Raw genomic sequence first — 26942 nt, forward strand, 5'->3', positions numbered from 1 at the left:
TAATTGAATAGGTATTCAATTACCGTGTCATGTAACCAACATATTGCAACATTAGGGGCAGAGTTACAACTCAGGAAACATTCTTTTATGTATTTCACACAAGCACTTAAAGAAAAAGCCTGTTATGACGGCAGGTAACTTCATTATAATAAAATCTGCATCCTTTCAACAGAAAAAAATAAAACTAGCTCTTCACAGTAAAGGCCATCTGCAAGCAGGCCTGAAACAGGAACACAGCCCTGAAGATAGCCCACTTTCCACTAACGTGAAAACAGACAGTAGTGGAAAGAACTCAAAGTGCTCCAAGACCTGAAGCATAGGCTCATATATTAACCACAACACACAAAGATCAGCTTTATTAATTCCAACAGTCACTGAACTACAAGAAACGTGAATTAATATTTTGAAGTAGGGCTGCAATAGCAATGGCGTTCAGGGCTCCCCCTTTACATTCCTCATGTCTTCGAGATGAGTATCGATTCACTTACAGACTTACTTTTACTTAAGACTTAGTCTAAACTCATACACATTTTAATGGTCTATAGCAACTTCTGACTGGGATTTAACTATTAGCTGGAACTGTTACAACAGCAGAACTTGTATTAGTTCGCTACGGCAAAAGTTTTACCACACAGCTCAAACCCTTCTTAACTGAATGAAAAATTTTGCTAGTATGAATCATAATACTGACAACACGGCAACAAGATAAGAAAACAATGATATTCATTCTGCTGGCACAAGTGAAAATAAAACAATTACTGTGACATTTTCATTCCCCTTATAAAAATTATGTTTCAATACGCTAGTACTTATTTTCAGCCACCTGAAAGTTCACACAACTTTTCTCCACTTCAAAATTTATACAGACTCTATAGCAAACTTACCTGCATATCTAACTCATGACATCTCTGGGCAATTTCTTCTTTTGTTGCAAGTGCTTCATTTAATTCTTCTGTAGTTTTCTTCAGCTATTATAAACAAGAAATGTTTACATTTTCATCACTCTACATGATCCATTTAAAAATATTCTCAACTACAGCCTGTAAAATTATTTTTACATTGAGGTAATACATTATATTTTTAAAAACTCAGCAATTATGTTCATATAAACAAAAAAAAAGAAGCAGATGTGAATACTGTTTAGTTTGTGTATCAGTAAAAAGTAAATATAACTAAAGTAACATTTGCTTTTACATTAGAAAGTTCACATCTAATCTATAAATTGAGTCAAAAACTTCAGGAGAAATTGAGTCTGAAGAACTCACCAAATCTCTACACCAAAAAAACCTGTCAATACCACTTTTCTTTACAGATGCAAAGAGTGCATAATTTCAATTTTCAATCTACATTTGAAATATAGAAAGGACTGGAAGGTGGAATACAGGGAACAGACAATTAGGGTAAAATCCTTCTAGTGTCTGGAAGCTACTTCTAGTGCACAACAGGAATAAAAATAGTATGTGACAGAGAAGCCTACCTTTTAAAAAAGGGCACCAAACCTTATAAGCAGTGGGAAATATTCCAATACTTCCCTTCAAAGGCTGAATGTTTAAAGATATGTGTCTCACTTGTTTGCAAATGCATGCAGTTAAGATAACATAGAAAACACAGCTACAAGAAAACTGGTCTGATAAAATAGTTTCATGCATGTTATGTAGATAGATACAGATATATATGTACTATTATATATTATGAAGTTTAAATGAGCTTTCTCAAAGAGCATCATCATACCTTGCATTTGCTAGTTTATTTCTTATGGGCCTGTTTGCATACAATAAATTAATTTCATCTGCAAGAATTTACATATTTCTGCAGAGAAAGCATAATGGATGAATACAGTGAGCACCACTGTACTGTTCTTCTCAATTAGAAAATAATCTGAGGAATGAGGACAGTGTTAGCTTGCGGATAAGTTAGTAAAAAAAATTTGGTTTGTATATTTTTTAAATATATCAGACTGGGTATGATGCATTTGAAAACTTCTCTTCTGTTTTGCAGCAATTCCAGGATTCCCACAGAAGCAGTTGTTTTTGGTTTTTTTTAAACTGACTTTGGAAATAGGAACTCAGATAAAAACATTTATTCAAACAGTACATCTTTTTTATTTTTCTCTCTTTCTCCATGCCTAAACATTTGTACCAATTGGCAGTTTTGCACTATTATGTCATACAGCTAGACTGGTTTCTCAAATCAACTTTTCCACATCCTTTAAATACACAGTAGAAGCAAACTCAATTTGCAAAGCTAAAGGGCTTGAAATACTGAGATTTAGTTCTTTACTTTTTATTTTACTTTTCCACAACACCCTTTAATGATTAAAGAAAAAAAAAAAAGATGGAGTTCTTATTACGGCCACTGACGCACTATGATTTAAAGAAAAGAAACATCTAGTCTTAGATACCTGCCGATCAAGGTCAACGTAAGCATCATTTCCAACAGAGACTGGAGACTCTTTACTCATCAACTGCAATTAGATTACACTGGATTAGAAAAAGCAAAGACTTACATTTATATTAAAATCTAAGTTTCAATGAAATACCAAGCTGATTTTTACTTTTGAGAGCTTAATCTGAATTAATTTGAAGGTTCTCAAGTTCATTTCTATATATGACATATTCAGAAACAAGAACGAGAAAAAAATCTTCATCATTTGTAATATTTAGAATGCTATAAAAGAAACCTTATTATCTCTTTTTCTTTTGACAATGCACATTCTTTGTCTATGATAAGCCTACAGAACATCCCACTAAAGATTTTACTGCAGTGACATTGGAATGATAGTAGACATCAACACACCATGCAAGACTTGGCTTTAATTTTTCTCTGCTAGTGAGCGGTTTTTTCATATTTCCATTACCTGGATATTTACATCAATTTATTTATTTATTTTGCTCAACTCCAAGACTACCTCAACTACTAGTGCAAAACAAAGGTGACAAAAATTCTGTTCTGAAGTTGTCTGTCATTTCAAATTCAGTAGAGTGCATTCCTGAAATGAGTATAACAGTTCCTTGTGTACTACTTCAGTGCAGGAATAGCTGGTAGTGGCTTTGGCCTAGATTATTAAAAAACCAAAGCAGAGAATGAAAACAAAAAACAACCTCAGCCAAACCCTCAAAACAAACCCTCAAATCAATCCCACAAAACTGACTGATGTACTGATCAAAAGAAAGAAAAAAGTGGTAAGTTTTCTTATAATAACCTAACGATCCACTGCACCAGTTGGTAAAAGTGAAATCAAACCTAGCAAAAGTTGTAGCTCAGCAACCTCCTCCTACACAGCTTAGGCAAACATAATAATGTTCTTATGAAAAGTTGTAAGACAAAAACAGGAACAGTCTTGCAAATGAGAAATACACTGTAACTAATTCAAAAGGCATCATTACAGAACAGCACTGATGGTTTCTGTCCAAATGCATAATGTTCTAAGACTTCTCCAATGACGCGATTCATGAAAGTTACAATTAAAAAGACCCTATCCTAACCAAAATCAGGACAAGTTTCTTCCCTGGAATCTCCTGTCTAGTCTGGTAACTCTCTCCAGAGACAGTACTTCCTTTATTCCTTCTAGAAATCAGTGGTTTTGCACTATTCTCCTTAGCAAGGTCTTTTGGGATACACAGAGCCTTCACTTCTCAATCCTGTTTATTATCACTGTGTACAAGTGAAAAATCTGTTTGACATTTACATCATTCAAATCATACACTCACATTTTTCTCACTTTCCCCATTTCCTTAACTAGGATTTAGCTGCATTATTTAGAATAATCCATCTCCCTTCAGCAGTCCTCCTCACACCGTGACAACATTTGCCAAATTTCTTCCATTTTCTTCTACATCTTTACAATGACAAACTACTCCATGAAGAAGCATTACATCAAGCCTACATTCTGCAACAATAATTAGGAAGTCCCTAGCCTCAGAGCTGTCCCCTGAAAAATGAAGTCTTTTTCATTACCATATATAAAGGCATTACAAACTTATCTTCAATTTAGGACCCTATTTTCTAAGCTGATTATCATTTAAACAAAACCTCCCAACCCCTCCCTGCTCTGTGATGTTCATGCACACTTTGAATACTGGATTTCACCAGCTTTTCCAGATGACTAACAGGGATATTCCCATATTAGCCAAATACTGAACTCTTATCAGTATTTTATATTCCACAACGCTGTTCACAAACACACTTTGGACACATGTACTCCACACATGCAACTAAGTTCTGCCTGCTAAGTCAAAACTTTCCAACAGGCAGGTCCCATGCTGCATGCAGCCTGCAAGGGTGTACAACATGTCCCTAACAGCCACCACCCACTTCTGACCCTAACACAACTTCCTCTTTGAAAAACCAGCTCAACAGGCCTACCCAAGACTTGGAGTAGAAGGAGTACAAGTGACCACACAACCCACTAGAGGCCACTGTGGTGTCATTGCTTTCTGTGACTTACCATAAGGCAGGCCATGGCTAATAATATAATCCCTATTTTCTTCAACAAGTTTTGCCATCTCTCCCAAAACATCCTGTCCTTGAGAACCATTAGCAGAAATGTCCAGAAAATAGGACATAATCTGGAGTAGGATTAGGTACTGGAGATACATATTCTGGATGTACCATGAATGCACACTACATGTGTGAATTTCACTTCACAGAGTACATTGAGAATGTGATGAGGAAATGTGAATGAGGCACCAAGAGCAAAAGCCACAGATACACGCACAGATGTATCTCAGACGACTCAGTGCAATAGAAAGCAATTGGATGGTCTGGGGTATGTATAGTGGAAAAGTTAAAGATGAAATTTAAGGGATAGTTTTGTGTCCAGTACCACAATCAGACAAAGAACAAGAATGAGATTGCTAGGTAACTCAATCCAACTTCTGATCATCAGTCAACAATAAAAACGGTAAGAAGTGCGATGCAAAGGTAGAATTATCATGGCAAAGGAGTGCTTCCATCTTTTCCCTACACATCTCCCCACATACTGTAAATATGTAAATGGTTTATGCATGCTCTGCTTCAGGACTGCCTGTACACAGCTTCTCCCCACTGAGAAGCAAAAACTCTACCATAAATAGAACAGCCAAGAGAGCACACAACTCCACTCACCTATACAAACTTCTCTTTCTTCATTCAGATTTTTTTAAAATTTCAAGAAGAAAACTTTTACTGAATGCCATGTTTTAAGATTTCATACAGATAGGCATATCAATTTGAAACACACACTACCTGAAACTTCCATCCACCTGAAAAACGCAAGATAAGAGGCTTGCCTAGTTTTCCCTATACTTGACTTTGTTTCTGGTCAATCAGCATTCTCTGATATTACTGAAATTTAGAGTTGCAAAGGGCTCATTTAATCAGTTACCTGTTTAATGGCACATCAGCTTTTTCTGAATTATTTATTATTAATCTTACAATACTTATAAAAATTTTGAAAGCAAATTTCCGTAACATTTTCTTCTGTATATTTCCTTTATTTAAAAGCTCATAGTCAGAAAAACTTCATGAAAAACTGATGTCATTTCAGAGATTCACATGCAACATGCAAGCGTGATACTAGAGAACATGGTCTTGAGAGGTCTGGATCAATAGTAATACTTTTGAGTTTAGATGGGCAAACTTTATTTCATTTGCCTTTCAAATCAGTCAAGAGAATAAAAAGCAGGAGGAAGTGTCCTTCTCATTTTCCCTTCACATATGTAGGTTTTCTTCAGGACCAGACTACAAAGGAAAATAAAGGTTTACCTCCACAATTTTGCAGCACTGGAACTGGCTTTCATTTCCAAATTCATAATTTAGTGTAAGTATAGTATAATAAATTATTTTCACATGTAACTTTAATGGAGGAGTGTGCAGAGGGTGCAGAGATTATAAAAAAATGTGCAGAGATTATAAAAAGGGAAACATTAAAAATGTGCTTGCAAATTCAAGCAATTGCATTAGACCTCTACAGGAGAAAGAAAATCCTGCTTAAGAGCTTCCCAGAGTGAAATAAACTAGCAACTAGCATTTACAAGCTTGGTCTTTTTCTGGTTTAGTCTGCATAGAGGTCAGTATGGATTTTAAATGGTGCAATTACCTGGAAAACATGACAATTCTTACAGTTATTTGTGTAGTTTTATAAGAAGCAGCTGTCATTCCCTGTTAATTCTTTATATCTATATTTTTTCATGCTCATAGCTTTGGGGTATGATAGCTTACATAATACTTGTAGGTCTGCTAATCCTATATTATTAAAACCTTCACTTTTTAACTGCTTTCAGTGTAAAATATGAACAAGCTGTGTTGTCATGGATACATGAAGATTAGGGAAGGGGTAGAACTATCACAAAACCTGCATACATGAATAACATGAATTATGAAAGCTTTTTCCCCCCCACACATGATTTTGCAAACACAGTTGCTCTATTTAGTTGATGATTTTGAAATCCAAAACACTTGCTTTATCTGAAATGTTTTTTCTACAGTTAATAATACTGCATAAGCTCACTTAAGTGCCCACAAAACAATGTCAAAACCTAGCTTCTGTACTCATGTTCTTTTTCTTTCTTAGAACATCTTTATGCTAGTTTTTATGAGTCATGGCTATATTTGACACTATATATCCTTTAAAGCAGCTGAACTTTCTTCTTCCTCCAGTTGATACCCAGTCTACCTCCAGTCTATCTGTTGATAGACCTAATAAAATACTTTTATATAATTTCCTAACTATTAAAAAAATAATTTTACTTAAGACAAGATAAATCTTTAAAAAAATATTTTAAAAATCTTTTTTATCAGGAAAAAGAGGGAAAAACAGCACAAAACCAAAAAGCTGAAGCAACTCCATTGGTGTTACTCCAGAGAGTAAGCACCTTTGCCTATTCCCCTCTCCTCAAGTCTTGACACTACTCCTGACACTATTCTGACTCTCAACTTGACCTGCACAGAGAGCTGCTAAGTGATCAAGTTTAGAGATGTTCTAAACAGCAAAGGCAAACAATTTGTTTACCTCAGCTACCATCTTCATCAACAATGAACTTGGCTACTCCAGGAAGAGACTTGGGAAAATGACAGAAGGGGAAAAGAAAATATATAATGGGCAAAATAATTTCTCTAAAAAATACTTTGGGCCTTTAAAAAAATCTGAAAATCATGAAATAAAAAGACCCTGTTATATTACACATATGAATGTATTCAGTCTTGTGTTTTGTGTACAACTTGCATTTTGGTACCTACATCTGCAGACACTAATCTAAGTGGAGATTCTAAGTGGAGACAACACACCAGACCAATTTGACTATACTGAAAAACTAACAGAAAACCACTGTTTCATTTATAAAACCTTTACGGAGCACAAGACATATTTTAAAAATTTAAATAAGTGAAGAAAAGAAATTATGAAGAACCACAGGTTAATAAAAAATGAAATAACTGAACAAAATTTAGCATATAAAATGCTGCTTATTCCATTAAAAATCAGCTTCTTCATATAAAAAAAAATTGAGAAAACTTTTTTTATTGTGCCTTGTGAAATACTTTCACAAGCAAAATGATTTACAATAACCAAAGAAGCATCAAAAAAATTTGTACATGCTCAGCTGAAGCAGAAAAATGAATTATATAATATATCAGGTAAAGCTTAGAGGGGTCTTATGACACACCTAATTTTGAAGACTACCACAATGTCAAATGCTTTAAAATTTTTGGATTAGGTGATATGCCAACTTTTCAAATATTCATATATAGCTAATTTCCTACATACTGCTTTTTCTAAGTCACTTGAATTCTACAAGTTGCTATGAGCCTAAGTCCTTACAGGATCCCATTAAGTTTCACCCCTTTAAACTCTTCCTGTATCCATCTGTGCTGGGTATGATCTAACTCCCAGAGTAACCTTCTCCATAATTTTTCCAGGCACTGAAGTGAGACAGGCCTATAACTGACAGCATCTTTCTTTCTCTCCTTGAAAACCGCAATAATATTTGCTAGCTTCCAGCTGACTGGGACCTCTCCAAACTCCAAGCCCATTGAAAAATAATAGAGAGAGGCCTTGCTTTCAAAGTGCCTCAAAGTCTGAGGCACTTTCTCACCTCTTCATTTAGCACTTGAGATCCTCCTCATTTGGTCCTCAAATGCCTTTGGTTTCTAAACTTGCAAAGTAGCATTAAAATCACTCAGAACTCTCTCGGTAGCTGAATACTAAGCTTTTTGATTCACTGAATTTTAAATAGCTGTTCCGGAAGAACATACTTTTACCCTGTGATGTCTTCCTACTTCTACTCATCACACCAGCAAAAGGGCACACACACTGAACAAGTTCAAAGTTTACCCATTAATTGCTAAAAACTGTGGGCTGCTTCACTGGGCTATTTTATTACATAAAGGAGACTTTTATAAAAATTGAATAGATTTTCATCACAAAGAAGGAAGATAAAAACAGTTTTTCTATTTCAAGGTGGTGCAGAAGACAGTGATGCTGCAATTTGGGTTTAATAAAAAACACTAAAAAAATCCACCAAAATACTGTACATTACAGTTACAAAACTTACAAAAAAGTAAAATATGCCAAAACTCCAGCAAACTGGTGCTTGGCAGCACTAACTGGAAGACAATTTAGACAACAATTCTTTTGATGCTTCCAAAGGGATAGTTTTATTAGACTATTTCCAAAGTCCTTTCTGTTGTGTTACAGCCAGCAGTCCACACACAGACAACTGAATGTATGACTGCATGGATACAGCACTGGTCAAAGTGATGACTGTGGAAAGATTCCCTTGTAGGCTCACTGATATTTCTTTCTCTATTCAGACATTACAGAGATGAGAAACTGTTCTGAAGCTCAGCGTGGAATTTTCTCTTGTTCTGGTTCAGAGGAAACAGGATTACTAGTGATTTCTTGCCTTCCCTCGCTAGTGACTTGCTCTAGCTAGCGGCCTGCCCTGCAGTAAACATCTGCAGACTGTTAGGCATTTCTATTATAGGCACCTCAGACTTCTTGTGGGCTTCAGTGGCTAACAACGCAGTTTTGATTTACCACAGAAGAGCACTTCTACAAAATGAACTGCAGTATACTCACTGAATTGTAAAAACATACCAGCCTACTGTATTATTTATATATGTTCATCTTACATATCATTACCCAATTCATGACACTACAGCTGACAAAACAATAATGTTACCCAATTATCTTTCTTTTCACTTGTCTACTAAATTAAAAAAATAAAAACCAACTAGTTTATGAAATTTCGCTGTTTCAAGGTACAAATTTCGACAAAATTCTGCAGTAACTGGTTATCCACAGAAAATCTATCTAGTGCACTTCAGGATTCACAGGGTGGGAAAAGAAAAGGAAAGGGAACCCAGTATCAAAAATATCTAGAAGTTTCAGTCTTCTAGATTTAAAGAAAAGTGGGACATTCAACCAGAGTTCTTTGACATAAAGCAAGATTCTTCTAAGGAAAAAAAAAATAATTTTTCATCGTAAAAAGGCAAAATCTATGCCCCTTATTTTCTTTACTTTCAACTAAGTTTTTCCTAAGTGGGGAAAAAGCATACTACTGTAAAATAATGAAAGACTGAACTTTCACACACTATGGGCATCCCAGCATACCTCCTGAATGGCTGTCATGACAACATGTTGAACTGATTCTTCCATCATCATAATGGTCTGGATGTACTCTGAAAATAAAAGCATTCTGAAATGTCAATGTTGAAACTCAAGTCATAGAAGGCAAGATAAGAAGCTGCATCCTTCCTACAAAATTACTAGATGCCATGGATGACACTGCAATGTATAAGCACCAGTCAAGTTCCACCCCAACAAATTCAACAAGATTTTATCACAAGCCTGTTCAGATACAAATCCAGGTTTATTTGAACTCTACAACAATGAGAAAAGTACATGATTACCTTTTTTCCTCCCCTGGCATCTTACACTTCTGAAATAACTACTTTTATCATTTTCTCACTTTGTTCCCAAACTGTTCAGGATCTTGAAGTACATGATCCATGCACAGGTTGTCCTTTTCTGTAAATGTAACAGTAACAGCCTGCCTTCCTACAGCACACCCGTTTTAAAGCATTTTCATGTTCATTTGTGGTGTCTGTTCTTATTTCTATACTACATCACAAATTAAGTCCTCTCCACTTTTTAAGTTCTCAGCTGTATGTACATGTGAACTACACAAGAGGTACCTTTAAGAAGATACAGTAGCCAGAAGAACAAATTCTGACATTTAGACTAAATCAAGGAGTAAATGACTTGCCCAGTATAATATGGTTTCCAGTCAAACATAATCTACTTTATTCTTTTAATGATGTGATTAAGATAAAGATGCTGGGGGAAAAAGTCACCTTCAAGTGGATAATTTGCTCATGCTGAATCTTGCTCAAGGTACATAAAATTAGTTTGTTCCAGTATTTCAAGTGTGCATTTTTAATGTCCAGACTGATACAGTTAAGGGGACACAAGAACAAGATATACTTCCCACTTGAAAATTACAAAAATTATTATCCAAAAGGAAGATAATTTTGTGTAAAACAGAGATGACAGGAGGTTTAATAAACCAGAATTATTTATGTACTTGTGGAAGAACACTACTCCTATTTTAATTAATACAATAGTCAGATAATCTCCTGGTTAAGAAAACAGGAGTGATTTCAGAGGGAGAAACTACAGTGATTTAGTTACCTAGGAAAACTGGAAAGGGGAAACTAGCTGTAAAGTTAAGATGCACCAAGCAAGAGGAAGAAAAAAGGTCTAAAATCTTGGCAGCCATTAAACACAAAATGAGCTGTATCTAGAAGACACAATTATTTGATTGTCACACAAACAGAGTAAAAAAAGTCTTATTTTCCTACACATCTATTTTTCCCACACACGATACATTTCCTGTTTAAAATATTTAGAATAAATATTTGCATTTGCAGATACCTTCATCTGGCTTGAATGAAATGTAATTTAAGATAACTGGGTAATAATTTACAGCCTGCACCCCAAGAAAATTTAGAGCATGAGATGTAGACCACTTTAACAAATATCTCCATTGCTCATCACATCCTCTCCGGCACCTTCAAGAAAGATGAATGGGGCTCTACTGTATTTGTGCAGCTCTGAATTACAGTCAGTGCCACGTGGGTAGAGAGACAGGAGTCTCCTTCAGGGACTGCTAAAGTGGGATTCAATTGTCTGGCAATTGGCCTGAAGTGACTTTTTGGATGACCTTATCATGCTCCATCTTCAGCTGTTACCCAAAAGAGCATGGTTGCCAGCATTACTTTTTCCTATTTGCCAACCCCATAGAAACATCTCAGAAACTACAGAAAACCAGTTCACACCAGACATATCATCAGACCAAGCACCAGTCATACTGATGGCTTTTGGCCATGTAGTAAAATGATGCCTGGAATTCATCTCTACAATCAAGAGTTATGCTGTATAATGCAATAATCACATGTTTCCATTCTTAACTATCCTGATCTACCTCATAAATGGTTAAAAGGTGTACCCAAGAATTTTTTTTCTTTGTAGACTGATTTTTCAGCTCAGCAAACCAAAACTGAAAATACTCATCTTGGAAGGAAATTCAATTCCAGTCTGAGTCTCCAAAAGCAGTAAAGTTTACACCAAAAAACAGTTACTATCTGTACAACAAACTAACATCATCATTATTATTAAAAAAAAAATCTGTTTCTGGCAGTAACCCAAGAAACATAATTTCTCTCCTTAATAGTTGCACAATAACCAAGAAAACATGTTTTCAAAATTTATTACCTTGCTTCTGTTCACAATTCACAGCGCATCCCAAAATAAGTTGAAGCATTCTCCCAAGCTCAGCAGCATCAGCATGCTCTCCAATCAGGTTAACATCAGGAAGGGTGAAGTCATTTATCTGTTGCCCTAGAATCTGCATAAAGACAAGGTACATACATGGCTGTATATTACTGCACATATACACATCAATTTATTTCATACGAAGGTGATTTGGAATCAACAACAGCAATTCACTCTTGCTTTACTATAGTTTTGAATACACCTTCAAAACAAACTAACTGCTTTATGTAACACCCCACTCTAAAATCATGCTGTTTGATACAATAATATTTATGAAAAGATAAACATGACTGCCTCAACACACAAGCAACTACTAGATGAACACTTAGGAAGATTTTTTCTTAAAGAATTAAATGTTGAAACATTAAATGTTTCATCTATACAATACATATATCTAACACTGACAGGTGACAAATACAAGACAGCAAAAAACTCAGATCACCAGATCTCACACTTTAAATTTAAGGATATCTGACAACTCTTACAGCTAAGAAAGCTGTTCAGTGGAAGAGAATCTGAGGTAGTAGTACAATGATATGTAATTAAACAGCCCACATGCAGAAAGAAAGAAAAAACCCTGCAAAACAAAAGCCCGTGTGACTCGCTATTAGTGTTATCTGATTTATCATTAAAGATCATTAAGGATTAATGATTGGCAGTAGAAGGAACTAGACAATTCTGCTAAATTGCTCTTTACTGAACAGAGGGTTGAAAATATGAATATGAAATTTGGAATTAAACAAATCACTGACACATTAATTGCAGATAAAAAGAAACTGTAACATCTTAAACAGGGTGCAATAAGGAAACAATGACTATATAGAGGGAATCAGTCATGTGTTTGCTGCATGCTCTTTTTTGTGCAATACCCAAGAAAAACAGAAATCAGGTTAAGGCATTTACAAAAAACATAGCGTATAGGAAGAATACAAAAACACAAGCTATTGTAAAGTTAGTAGGCCTGGGTTTCATGGAAGTATTGTGGTTTGGTTCTGATTATGTACAGTTTGTTTTGAAACGGTAGGATTTTTAAGCAGTTTTCTCAAAGAATTAACTACAACATTACTAAAAATCTCTGCATACTTTAAAGGACGCAGATTGATTCTTGTTGGAAAAGACCTTTAGGTCAAAAGAATTCTGTGAATACATCAACCACAATGGAAAATATTACCATCATACACAGACTACATTAACAGAAAATACAATGTGTTTTCATTCTGGTATGCATTTATATATTGATCCACAGTTCCTGAATTTCTTTCAAATGCAATGCTGGGTAAGTTAACAACACTAGAGTAACTTCATAGTCACTGACAATAAAACTCCTGTTAAGGAAAGCTGAAGGGAAGAAGTAAATTGGCAGGCACTAGGAAGAAGCCAAGGATGTGAAGGTGTCACAGAGTTTGAAATAAACAAGAGAAAAAATTTAATTTAAAGAAAAAGAACCAAAAAGAGCCATCAAAAGTCCTGAAAAATATGAAAATGAAGGACGGACTATATAATTACTATCTTGAGATGAAAGAGAGCATTTAACCCATTTTCAAAAGACAAAAGAATTATACATTTCCAAAAAACCTAAAAGTTTTAGTTCCAAGCAGCAGAGGTCTGCAGCATGATTAAATGAGGCAGCACAAAGCATGAAAGCTATAGTTAACCTAGGCTTCTTGTTCATCTATATTTTAAACAGACAATGACTGCAAATGTAGCATTTTTACTGATTGTTCTTTTGAGCGCAATACAAATTTCTGAATTTTTGAGGGTGAACAATATTAGCATATACATTTTCCAAATGCTTTTAACTGCATCAGGTAAAACCCATATATATATATCTATATTTTCATAGCAGGGGAGGGAGTAATGTTGAGGAAAACAAGCAGAATCCATTAGCAGAATCCAGATTACCCCTACTATCAGCTCCGGCATTGCCTCAGCAGGAAAAATACCAACCTAAACAAAAATTCAGTGAGATTTATAAACATGCACTACCTTTACAGAAATTAATCAGCTTGAATCTGCTCAGAACTTGACTAATAGTAGTTTGGATACCAGAAACTTAATCATCATACATACTAACCAACCAAAAAGAAGTCTGCATCACTTTGTCTTAGTAATGTTAATTTTCCATAACAAAAACCTGATCTGTTTCTTTTTAAGTGTTCCCAGTCATAACCACCTTGCTTAATCATCACTTTTCAACATTTATTTAAACATGGATACCTAATCATTTACTGAAGATGACCTCGTATAACTAAATTTTTCTTTCTGAACTTCAATTTATTAACAAATAACTTAATCACTGTAGTATTTAGGAGAAGACAGTATTTTGAAACAAGCAATGTCTAGAACGTGCATATTATGGATTTTGTGCTGCCGCCTGTACAGATCAATTCCTCTCAAACATCACTGAAACCATATTTCAGCTGAAGATTCACCACTGAAAGAAAAAATACGGTCTCCTCTGGAGTAATTATGTGCTGAGTTTGCTCAAAATAAGAGAGAATGACAAAGACTGAGTCCAATACACCTGAATTAAAATATTTCATTTAAAATCTTAATGCAGGGAGAGTCTAGATATGCTCTCCACTCACTCTCCCAAGAGAAATATAAGGAAAAGAGCAGACTTCAGCTGCACTGGAGAAAGGAAAAAAGTCAGACACAGGTACATTACAGTACATCAGACACAAAGTCCATCATCAGAACATAATCAGTAAAGTCATCTATTCCTCACATGAGAAAATTTGTGTATCGGGCTTCTCCACTACTCCCGAGTATTCAATAAAGCAGGTGGGAAGGTTTAAAAAAAGCCAAGACTAGGGAATAGACCATGAATCACTATATATACCAAAAGGTCTGCAAGAAAATGTCAGAACTTAACCTGCAGAATACAATTTATCTTCCACAGGTTAACTAAAACACAGGATTTAAAAGGCAAGCAGATGAAGACTAACTAGTTCAAATGGTTCTTACCTCATGGTTGTAATCCAGTATTCCTTTTAAAATTTTCTTCAGGTTGCTTACCTATTTGACAAGAAAGAGGAAATACAATAAATACAGCAAGTATTTTACAGAGAAATCATCATAAAGTGGGTAATCACAGAAGAATCACACAAAAGAAGGATATAATTACATTATTTACGCACAGTTAAATTTAGAATCATGAAAGTTATGCAAGAGGCCCTTACGACCAGACTTCCAGATGTGATCACAAATCTTTATGAACTCACAGAACCCATTTAAATTTATGAAAAATATAACATTGTCTTGGATAGGCTTTAAATCAGAACCTATGGCATGAATGTTTTTAGATACTTGTTTATCTTAGGATTATCTTTGCATCCAGAAGTTAAAACGTTATTTCCCTCCCTTCTTCTCTTGAAGTATCCTAGTAATCTACTTTCTGCAGAGCTAAACCTCTTCTTCCAAACCAAAACCAGCTACTGCTTAATATCATCCTTTATTCTCAACCCATATAAGCTGAATTTGCTGTTTTTCTCATTAATTATTCTTCTTAGCTCTTTTATTTTTGTTCTTGTCATTCTCTGTCTCTCCTCCCAGTTTTTACAAATCAATGTCTGCCTTACAGTGGCAGACTTACTAGCAAAATTTACACTTCTCCAAGATGACTTCACTGCTATGCAAAGGTAGCTTGTATAACCAAAGGTTCACTTGTATAACCAATGGCATCAGTAAAGTATCTCCTGCTGTACAGAATGTCACATTCCTCTAGTACTGCGTATTGCTCCCTTCCCAGCAAAAATCCATTTGTGTCAAGTCTCTGGAAATAGTGTGTTTAAAATTATAAAAATGCCCGTGGGTCTCACAGGTGAAATTCAGAAGAAGAAAAAAGAATCTTTGCGCTAGAGATTACCATCAATTACTGTTCAAGTATTTAAGAAAATAATTTAGATAACAGAAGTGGCACACTGTTTCCTAGGACAAAGGAATGGCTGAGACAGCTGGGGGTGTTTAGCTTGGAGAAAAGGAGGCTCAGGGGTGACCTTATCACTCTTTACAACTCCCTGAAAGGAGGCTGTGGCCAGGTGGGGGTCAGCCTCTTCTCTCAGGTAAGAAGATGGGACAAGAGGAAAAGGCTTCAAGTTTTGCCAGGAAGAGTTTTTTGCCAGGAAGAGTATCAGGAAACATCTCTTTATTGGAAAGCATTATCAAGCATTGTAACAGGCTACCCAGGACATGACTGAGTCACCATCCTTGTGGTGTGCAAATAGCTGTGTAGATGTGGTATGCTGGGACAAGACTCATTGATGGACTTGGCAGTTTATGGTTGGATTCTATGATCTTAAGGATCTTTACCAACCTAAATGATTGTATGACTGAAGTTTAAACAGGATCCACAAAAACTAAAACCAATATAACTGGGATTCACAAAGTTCTCTCACTGACAGCAGCAGCCACAGCAGCAAACTGTGGAACTGCAATGAAAGAAGAGCAAAACCTCTCAAGTTCTAATTGCTTTTGGAGCCCACCATAAATTTTATATTCTTGACTGCATTCCAGAAATACCCAGCTAGAAGATTCTGTCCAGTGACAGAAATTATTTACCTTTCAAATGACCTGATGGCTGTTAGGAAACATGATACTGAAATCCAAGGACAAACTCAACACTTCAATATGGTCAACAAACAAAATGAGCTGATGAAAGTAAATTGCAGACTCAAGAAAGGAACAGGATACACACACTAAGATTTTTCCAAGAAAACCAAAGTGATAACAATCTGGTTACCTGACTCCTATTAATCTACTCCCTTTTAAATAGAAGTGCCAGAAGTTGATTCTTTATTAAGACATAGGAACATTCTGACTGCCTCCATAATCACTGAATTTTAAGTCATATGAGAAACAAAAATTCATTTGGACCTGAAAAGTGACACATCAAATACCCTGACAACCCAGAATGAGAACTAGAGATGCTATACTATATGTACATGAGAACATTTACTGTCACTACCAAAATGGCATAATAGGCAGTTTACACCTTCTACACCAAAGCACATACTTTTTCTGTACTATTACACACAACACAGCATGATTATGTAAAAGTTGCAACTATTTCCTAGGTGTCTGTCCAACAGCAGCCAAGACCACCACTCAAAGGCAATGTATAATCATAACCAAAGCCAGCAACAGATTTCAGAATTTAAAGAAATTAAGAAATTTTATTTTTACATCAAATCATCACAAAGAATACTGCACTGATTGGAATATTATTTTCAAACTTGATTAACTAAAATCTTCTGGTTTATAATTTACCTGAGTCTGCTGCAGAAAGAGCCATGGAAACGCAAGGGTCATGTTGCAGAATTTAAGTCCAGTTTACCGATGAGAACATTTGTGAGGAACCTTGAACTTGAACATAATCCCAAAAAAATGAGAAACCAAATGGAAACCTGTGAAATACTTCTTTTCCCCTTTCCTTGTAAGCATTTTTGAATTAAAATTCCTTAAACACAAAGAGCCACCTTCCACTACATAACTTTTAAGTGTTTGAAGTCGAGATACTGAAACAAAACCAATATTGATCAAAATTCATCATGAAAATGAGTAGGGCAGTACCTTCAAAGAAGAGAACAGCAAACAAACTGAAAAAGAAATCTTCGCCGTCCTATTTCACCCCACTGTCAATCAACAGTACCAGGGTAATTTATTTTCAAGAATTAACTCTACCATCTTTGTATTTGGCACACAATCAGACAATTGTGAGGCTAAAGCAGCTTCTTTATAGACTTCTTTTAAGACTAGGACTGACTTAAACTTAAACATGATCTTCAGTATTACTCAAACAGCTCTCCATTTTTTTCCTAACTTGCTTGCAGTCAATAAACTTAGATGATTTTACTGCCCCTGGCAGGGAAAAGATCATCATAGGGAAACTACCACTAATATTTTGTACTTGGAAATTGAACTGAGTAGTTCCAGAAACATTTATAAGGTCAAAGCATATGAGATGAAGACCTCAAGCAGCCACATGACATTGAACAGCAGCCTAAGAAAATGTTAAAGACAAGCAATTAGATCAGAATTCTAAGTCACACCAGGTGACAGTTGTTCAGAATTACTTTCCACTTTTTAAGCACTTAGGAAAACCTAAATGTAGTTAACAATGACCATTAAATGATGTAATGTCAGACCACAACAGACACAACTGCCAATACAGATTATGACTATAAAGTACTAAACCATTGTTCGGATGTCAGCCCATGACCACATGGGATGCCTATTTGTTCTTGCTTTTCCACAAAAATATTCATACTACCCTCCCAACACCTTTAACATTCATTCCCTGCAGCCATACTTCTGCTGGAAAAGATGTGACGTTTACTGGGGTAAAAAAAGTGACAACTATGCTTCATTTCACCTCAGGAATTTGTTGGTTGTTTCACCTCAGAAATCTGTTGCACCTAATTCACAACAGATGGACCAATAAGTATTTCTAGACAAAGCTCTATCCATTTTCAATCTCTTTACCATCTGAGAATATTGATGCAACCTCAATATTCTGACTTCTTTGAACACCTGAATTTCACTAATAGCCACACCAGAGTTGTGTGGGTGTTCTCTACATTAAATTATCATTACCCTCTCTGCTAACAGCCGTCTTGGCTATAGTACAGTACTACATACTAAGCACACGGTGCTCAGTACGACACTGACCCTTATTACACAGCATTAACCTGACAAACTGACTGGAATGAAGGCAGAGATCATGTGATCTGCCAACACCATAAGACTTAATCGTTGCCTGTTTTTTTCTCCTGTTTTTCTTTTATTCTCACTTGTTATATAAAATCTCTATTAATTATAACTTGCTTACTGTTTCAAATCTCAGGTTTGTAAGTGCAGTCTGTCTAGATTTCTCTCTTTACTAACACAGTTGTGTAACAAAGGGAAAGGCCAATGGGGTGGGCAATGCCATTAAGCTTGTGATTGCTGACAAAAAGTGAGCATAGGTTATCTAACTTCCTGGTTTTTCTCCAACATTGTGGCAGACAGTGTCCAATTTTGCATTACTCTTATATCACACGTATGACTGAAACCCTATTTGCTCTGAAGGCTCTGTGTAAATTGCCTTTTCTTTTTTCAATTTCAAATCTTGAATAATATCTGGAAATGTTGCTAGTGCACCCTTTCAAGAGGTGTGGGAATTCTTAACCCAATAAGCCTTGAATATCTCATTAAGGTACATTTTTATCCATTTACAGTTAACAGGTGGGGTGTGGGGTGGATGGGCACGGGCGTGTGGGTGTGTGTGTGCACACACCAAGAAGGGGAGGGAGCACATGTGTTCACTGTTTGCACCACTCTCACAGGCATATGGTTTCTGATTTAAACTGCATTTTGCAGGAACGTGTCTCATCACTGATTACAGGTGGAAGCTAGAGAAAGACTAGATAGTGAAGGTTCACAAGACTAACACAGTTTGCTACTAAAACATTAATAAACTATACTTTAAATTGATGCTGTAGTCTGAATGCCAAAATGAAAAGTTCAGAAGAAAAAGTCAGAAATCAAGCTGAACAATGTGTTTCCTTTTCTTCCTAAGCTTTCCACACTGAATGAAACAGGACGAGGGGAAGGGGGACTTTTATGCCATCCCTCAGAGAGCCAACAGTTTATTCTGTAATTGCCAAAACCGATGCACATGAATCAAATCAGTAATTTTTTTCTTGATTAGGGAACTTCATTCCTGCAAAGTCAAAATATTTTCTAAGCTGCTTTTTATTTTCAGTATAGTTTTTATGTTCAAGATGGCATCTTCCTCAGCCACAAAATACTATGTTGTACACAATTTAAATCTGGACTATATAGAAGTGTTCATTGTACATGAGGAAAGAGTTAATGGCTTTGCTTTTTTATGTTTGTAAACCATCATAAAATTGCAGCAGTGAAAAGTCTTTTTGTTGCTCAAAGGAAAACACAAACTACTATGTACATTGATGTATGCTATAAGCATGAAACTTTAACCCTGAAGAAATAACACTTCTCTACAGTAGACAAAGATATGGTTAGCTCTAGGAACCACAATGCTTGCTGAATGGTTCCTATTTTGCAAGTTCCCAAAGTTTTAGCATTTCCCCTTTTCTCTACTGTGCATTGCTCAATTTCTCAAGTCTGGCAACTTGTCCTGAAACCAAGAATTTAAAAACATCCCTGTGAGTTTTGTTTGGTTTTTTTTTTTTTTTTCAAATGATACAGCAACAGTAAAAACACTGCAGTTATCAGAAAGCAAAATGCTAAAAAAGCCAAACTAACCAAACCTGTGAATCCCCCTCCTGCCTCCTCCCAAAAAAAATCTCAGCCTTATGTTCTTGTTTCTTCTCCACAGAGGACAACACAAAATTCAAAACACAATCACATCACTCATTGCCTTCTCCCAGGTAACAAGTGCCAGGACAAGAAGAAACTGTATCAAGAGGCATCAGGTAAGTTTTAGGTAAAATATTAGGTAAAAGATTTTCACGGAAAGGGTTGTAGAGCATTGGAACAAACTGCCAAGCAAAATGGTAGAGTCATCATCCATGGAAGTGTTCAAAAAAATGTGCAGATATGGCACTTGGTGACATATTGGGCTGTGGTGAACACAGTGGTGGTGCTAGGTTGACAGCTGGACTCAAAGGTCTTTCCCAAACTTAACAACTCTATGATTCTATCATTTTCTGAGTACTTCCATGAACAGTGGTTAGGCAGGCCGTACAAGACCTACACCATTCTCTACCAGCCCTCCTAAACACTATTTCACAAAGCTACCTACACACTGCATTTAGATTGTTTTTCTGTATTCCCCCTACTAGACCAGATGCTTTACATGGTTCACAATACCAAGAGATGGTACAAGTGGTGACCGTTACAATAGATGGCATCAGAGACAAAAGAGTGACCATGTTTAGCAACAAGAAAATAATGTAGCTCATTACCACAACACTTGAGATAACCCAATTATCATTTCTCAAGGCACTTCTTAACGTATGAAGGGAAAACTATATTCTAGAGTCATGCAACTATGATACATATCCAGTAACGAATATATTTCTAAAAGGAGGGTCAGTCTCTTCTCCCAGTTAACAAGTGACAGGACAAGAGGAAATGGTCTCAAGTTGCCCCAGGGGAAATTAAAATTGGGTATTATGAAAAATTTCTTCACCAAAGACATTTTCAAGCATTGGAACAGGCTGCCCAGGGAAGTAGAGTTACTATCCCTGAGGGCATTTAGAAGAGGTGTAGATGTGGAGCTTAGGGTAATGATTTAGTGTGGACTTGGTAGAGCTAACTTGATCTTAAGTCTTTTCCAAGCTGAACAATTCTATTAATATAAATACACATAGGTAGTGTTCCTACAAGCCAGACTTTAAATGCAGGATTGGATTATAGGCATTTGGAGATCTAGACTCCTAATAATGTTTACTCACATATAAAAAACAGTTGGCAAAGTATAGGATTACGTCCAGATTAAAAAACAAGAGTTAAAGTATCATACTTGTGCCTTTTAATATTCCTCATGAAAAGGGAAGTGGTCTACAAAAATGTATACAAAAAGCTCAATTATACATATTTCTTAAGGAAAACAAAAAAAATAAGTCTTTAGTTCTTGTTTACATGGACACTTGAAAAGCAAGATGGAATGACAACAGCAAGAAACTGAAATTTGACCTGACGCTTTGCCAACCTAAGTCACATAAGGAAATTACTAGATTGTTCAGCTTGTTCTTTTTTTCATACCTGCTAAGCTTTTACATCTGCCAAAATGGTGGGAGACATAAAATATTTATTCCTCAAATTCCATATGACAGTAATAGAAGCTGCTGCTCCCCATTCAATCAGCTCAAATGCTATTATAACCAACAGTTTTCAGTTTGTTATCCTCCACATTTAACAGCCAAGACTTCAAAATTCCTTAGGAAAAACAAACAAAAAAAATTTTACAGAAAAATAAGACCTTGTATCCAGCTGTTCATTTGCTATTCCATACAATTCTTTGAGAAGTTAATATAAATTAAGTGCTCTACATGTAGCAGATGTAGGCCAAAAGAGTCCTAAAGGTTTTTCTAGGAATCATGTCTCTTATTCAGCGGCTAATATATCCTCATCAATGTACCCTCACTTTTGCTGGCAGCCCTAGTAGACAAAACATTCTAAAGCATTCCAGACTTCACACAGCTGGTCAGACAGCAGAAATCATGCTGATACACATTTCCTGGCCAAGTCAAAACATAAACAGCAGCGGTGTGCGCCATCTTTGTCTCAGGCAGCATTCTGTCTCTGACCGTCCCTGAAATTGAGAAAGTGATGTAGACAAGCCTGTAAGTAGTAGAGCATTTCACAGTTTTAGTCCTTCCCCAGATGCTCAGAATGGGTTTTGGTGGCTGGAACAAAACGGTTTTACAGGAAACAAGAATTAACAGTAAATTCTTAACTATTTTTCTTCCCCCAAATTAGTCAGGCTGAAAACAGAAATTTAGAGAAGCACATAGATCATTCTCTGAAGCAAACTAATCAAAAGCTATACTAACATCTGCACGTGAGACAGTGTTCTTCACATTCTAAAGCAAAATGTTCCTCTTTCATAGTTCTTGTAAATTCTTTTTCCTTCAGATTTGCAGAGAAGTGCTAGAATGCCAAGTGATACAAACAACCCAGCAAACAGACTGTGATTAAAAATCATGCTGAGTGAGAAACACAGGAAAAACACAACTTCCTCCCTTAAAACTCAGTAGCTCTGCAGAGCTGACGAAGTAAAAGGAAGCAACACGTTGCCATTTTTCGTTAAATATATTGCTAATTATGTTCCTATTTTTATGCAGTTGCTTCTCAAAAAAGCTGACTTTTTAAAAGCTGCTTTCACACTATGCACTAAAAAAAATCTCTCATTCAATGTTTGAAAAATGAGAGGTAATTAATGTAACATTTACTTTAATATTTTCCTTTTAAATCATTAAAACCCGTTTACAAATTCAAAATGTCTTTGCTGAAACTGTGCAGGACAATACAAGACAAAAACAAGTAAGTGTTATTAAAATTGTCTAAAATTCAAAATACTGTCTATAAAGCAAGATCCTAAACCAGAAATGTGAGAATATTTAGACTCAATACTGTATTAAGTACTGAAATACAGATTCATAGACAAGCAAAGGCAAATACCTTTAGCCTCCAATTATCTCCTACTTCTGTTTTGATTCTGTTCAGCCAATTTTCATCAAAATAAGCTGGATCTCTGAAAAATAAGAAGTGTATTCATTAAAAACACATTACAGAAATTCTGAGTACACATTCAATATTAAGCTCTTATCTCAGGTTTGAGTTCATTTAAATGACTACCTCTTGTATCTGACGCATGGCCTGAATATTTGAAGTACTTCAGAATCCTTTTCTCACTTTTCTAAGAACTTTCACCCTGTTGACAGCACAGCTTCATTTGTGTGCCATAAGCAGCTTATGCTTTTGAGGAAGCTTCTGTGTATTTTGAATGCATTTTGCCAGTTTTCCCTCCATAAGTCCTACCTCTTTATTTCTCCTCTGGTGTTGCAGCAGTATTTACTTGCATTTCTTAAAATTGTCAAAAATTATTACTTTTCCACACATTATGGATCCCTACCATTGCACACTGCTTACAACTATTCAGCTTCTAAAATAAAAGCCTGAAACTGAACAAAACGTATGCTGTCTTGATAGAGTGAGAAGAGCTAGGAAGCATCATTAAAGTTTTTATGACTAAGAACACACTTCACTATTTCATCTACCAAACACTATCAGTTTTTGAAATCCTCTTGTCACAGTAACCTACACAAATCTTTTTGTGAACATCCTTCCTCAGAAGTTTTTCTGTCCTCTGCACTTTTGACAAGACAATGAAGAAAAAGAACAGAGAACTATTTCTACTTCTATGGACAACTTCTCCCTATTCATTTTTTCTCAAAGCATCTTCCACAAGCTGCTTCTTCAACACACCTCCTGAGACTCTCTCTTCCGCTGCCAAGCTCAAAGACCATCTAAAAGGCTAACATTTTCTACTGCTCAATTCAGTCAAATTTTCTCTTTATCATAGAGAATTTTGAAAATGCTATAATCAGAATTAAGGAGAAATAATGTACTATATAATAACCCTTTTAAAGGAGTAGGAAAACATAAGGAAATACTCATATTTCATCCAACATATGAAGTCAATACAGCCTATTTTGCTATTGTTAGCAAAATGTTTTTAAGAATTTGTCTTACAGTTTCAGGTGAAGTACTCTATTTTCTGGACTCATACTGCTGCATTTGCCACTGATTACTGTTTAAGATTTACTGCTGCATCTTCTAAACATAAAAGGGTTCTTTCTGGACTGAGCTCTTTTTTCAAGGGCAAGACACCATGAGATCTTTTGGCAAAACTTCAAGAGAACTCTGAATATGCCTGGAGAGTCAAATAACATCCATATCATATATACGGTAAACTGGCAATTACATCAGTACTTTTATTAGAGCACAAACTTTGCAGCCATGCTTTGCATCTGATGCAAAGCACAGTACATGCTGTATTCCATCTTCTCCACAGTGTCTTCACAATGCATCAAGGTCTGCAAGCTGTACTACAACTACAATACACATCAGTGGAGGAAGATCACAAATAGCAATGTTTCTCTACTGACACATTTTCATTGCTATTTTTGCATACTTTGCTACAGACTCTGGTGAAGATTACAGCATATTGCGTTTCCCTTGACATGGCATCTACAAACATATATCTGGAAGAACAGCTTTAATTACTAGTTAAGTTGATGACTCCAAATTACTTCCATTCAAAAACAGTACAGTTCTAGCACAGATGACAGAATTTTAAATTACGGAACAGAAAAAGCAATGTCTTATCCTGACTATCATCTGGTTTTGAAATATATGTTTTCAAATAGCTTTCAAATGGCCTCTCTGCCACAAGAAGACAAGTACACTTAAGAATGACATAGATTCAAGTGTATGTAAGATCTCTGACACATAAATTAAGTTTACATTCAGCTTTTACATGAAACAAATAGGTTTCCTTGAAAAAAGCCTTAAGGAAAAAGCCTTCATTTGCCTAATTTCCACTCAATCACAAGAAAATTATCTGGACAGTAATGAAAAGAATGACAACTCAAATCCCATTTTAGGTGTGGGTTTCAAAAAATACCCTAATGACTGCCAAATGGGTCTTCTGGGAATTGCAAACACATAAATAAGCTAGCTTAACAAAAGACTCACAATTACAAAATATTTATGCAGCTGAGAGAGAAAGCAGGCATGCCCTATGCTTCCTCATCAAAAAAAACCCAACAGGACTTCTTCAAGGACTGTACCTTATAATTTCAAGGGTTGCACTTGGCCACTAACATCTTCAGTTGCTTCAAGGCTGTAGTGCCATAAATACACCAATCCTTGACATACCATTTTCATGGTAAATAATGGTTCTAGGAAGCAACATGGGTAAGAATAAAAAACATCCAACAAGCAAAATTATATTTGGACTGACTGAGTAGCTGATATTGCATATCCAGTCTTCAAAAATAGCACCAATAAGAGAATCAGCTGAGGAACACTAACAAGACTTCAGAGTTAGGTCCATCTTACTTCACACTGAAAGCCTGAAATTCAGCAGAAACTAAGCAGTTTTTCTCAGCTACTACTGCAATAAAAGCAACACATGGACCAGCAACTGTCTTTTACAGTCTAGATGAAAGTCATAAACTATCTAAACCCTGATATACATCATCAGACATACTTAAGGAAGGTCTCTGAGAAATAAATCTAAACTCAGTGTGGTAGTCCTCTTCCACAGATCCCTTTTGTTTTTTCTTTTGTATGTACACAAACCTCATGGAAGTATCCAAGGGTCCAGCAGCTGATAAGCAATCCAGTTGAAATCAATATCATCTAACAATGGTCAAAATAGCACCAACAATTCTTTTTAGAGAACTTCATACAGGTTACACAATAATTAATAGCACTGCAAAAACTCTTTGAGAGGACACAATAAGCAGAAAAGCAAAAGATTGGGTTTTCAACACCAATCAAGTCTAGAATGATCACCCTTTCCTCAACCTCATCACCATTATAGTTTTCTTTCTTTTCAAGAGTCTCATTAAAATTCATTACTAGTACCAACAGCAATGCTCTCTCTATGTAACAAACTACTGGAAATCAAACCTGAAATAAAAACTTTTCCACAAGAACTTCTAAATATATTTTTAAAAAGGGGCTCCCAGATGTTAGATCACTCACAGCCCTTGCTGCAAACAAGTCTCCTTTCGCTATATTTTTGGGGATCAGGATTCAAGCAAATTCAGGCCACCTTAGTCCATTTCACTGGAAAGCAACAGCATTATTCTCAGAGTGTTTGAAAAAGCAAATACAAAAATGTGTGGCTGAGAAGTGAGCAGCTACATCAGAAAATTAACTGGAGCATCTTCATTACCATGAGATGACTCATACATGAACTACGTATTTTGAATTCAGTAAGTTCCTGAGCCTAGATCCAAATTTACACAATCTCCAGCACTGGCTAACTTTCAGGTTTAGAAAGGTATTTGCACATCAGTTGATTGCTACCTACTGTCTCACTAGTACTGCAGATAACTGAGACTTTTCTTCAGAGCACAAGATACTTGTGCTGTTGTTAATGCTCTATCACTTCATGTGATGTTTTCAGCAGTGTTCATTTATACCATCTCCATCTTATTTTGTATGCAAATTTTCCTTTATTTAAGCAATCATCTCTCTGCATCACAGATGCCAAGAGACAGAAATACTCTTCTAAAGAAAACCAACCCACAGAGCATGTAGTATAACTCATGATTATTACTCATTTTTACAGTGGTACAGTAAGCTGCTTCAAAAATGTGTTTACAAAAATTTCCCTCCCCCAGTGACATACAAAAGCATGGCTTTTGTGTTTTGCATGTGTTAAAATACATGCAGTGTGTTACAATGTATAATATCATGAATAATTCATTGAGACGGGTGCGATGCACAGATGACAGAAGAAAATAGATACAATTTTCTACATTTACCAAGGCCAGTATGACAGAGGAAGAAATAATCAAAACAAGAGGAACACCTGGTATTAAACAGTCTCCAGATTGGGATGAAAGGAAAATTTGAA

General features: G+C 35.8%; 1 protein-coding gene across 6 annotated transcripts in view; it reads right to left on the reverse strand.

The window, feature by feature from the left end:
* HOOK3 (hook microtubule tethering protein 3) overlaps window positions 1-26942 on the reverse strand; it is an 85816-nt gene that overhangs the window by 39372 nt on the left and 19502 nt on the right. For 4 of the 6 annotated variants that reach the window (XM_064402877.1, XM_064402875.1, XM_064402874.1 and 1 more), the window contains exons 3-8: window positions 22967-23039; window positions 14783-14833; window positions 11756-11888; window positions 9593-9660; window positions 2402-2464; window positions 885-968 (exon numbers count right to left, since the gene is read on the reverse strand). In XM_064402877.1, coding sequence (XP_064258947.1) covers window positions 885-968; window positions 2402-2464; window positions 9593-9660; window positions 11756-11888; window positions 14783-14833; window positions 22967-23039 — 472 coding nt within the window. Of the gene's footprint in view, window positions 1-884; window positions 969-2401; window positions 2465-9592; window positions 9661-11755; window positions 11889-14782; window positions 14834-17083; window positions 17180-22966; window positions 23040-26942 lie in introns of those variants that run through there. The other 2 variants (XM_064402879.1, XM_064402878.1) reach the window with 2 other exon arrangements.

The sequence above is a fragment of the Passer domesticus genome, chromosome Z (genome assembly GCF_036417665.1).
Source record: "Passer domesticus isolate bPasDom1 chromosome Z, bPasDom1.hap1, whole genome shotgun sequence".
Taxonomy (NCBI): Eukaryota; Metazoa; Chordata; class Aves; order Passeriformes; family Passeridae; genus Passer; species Passer domesticus.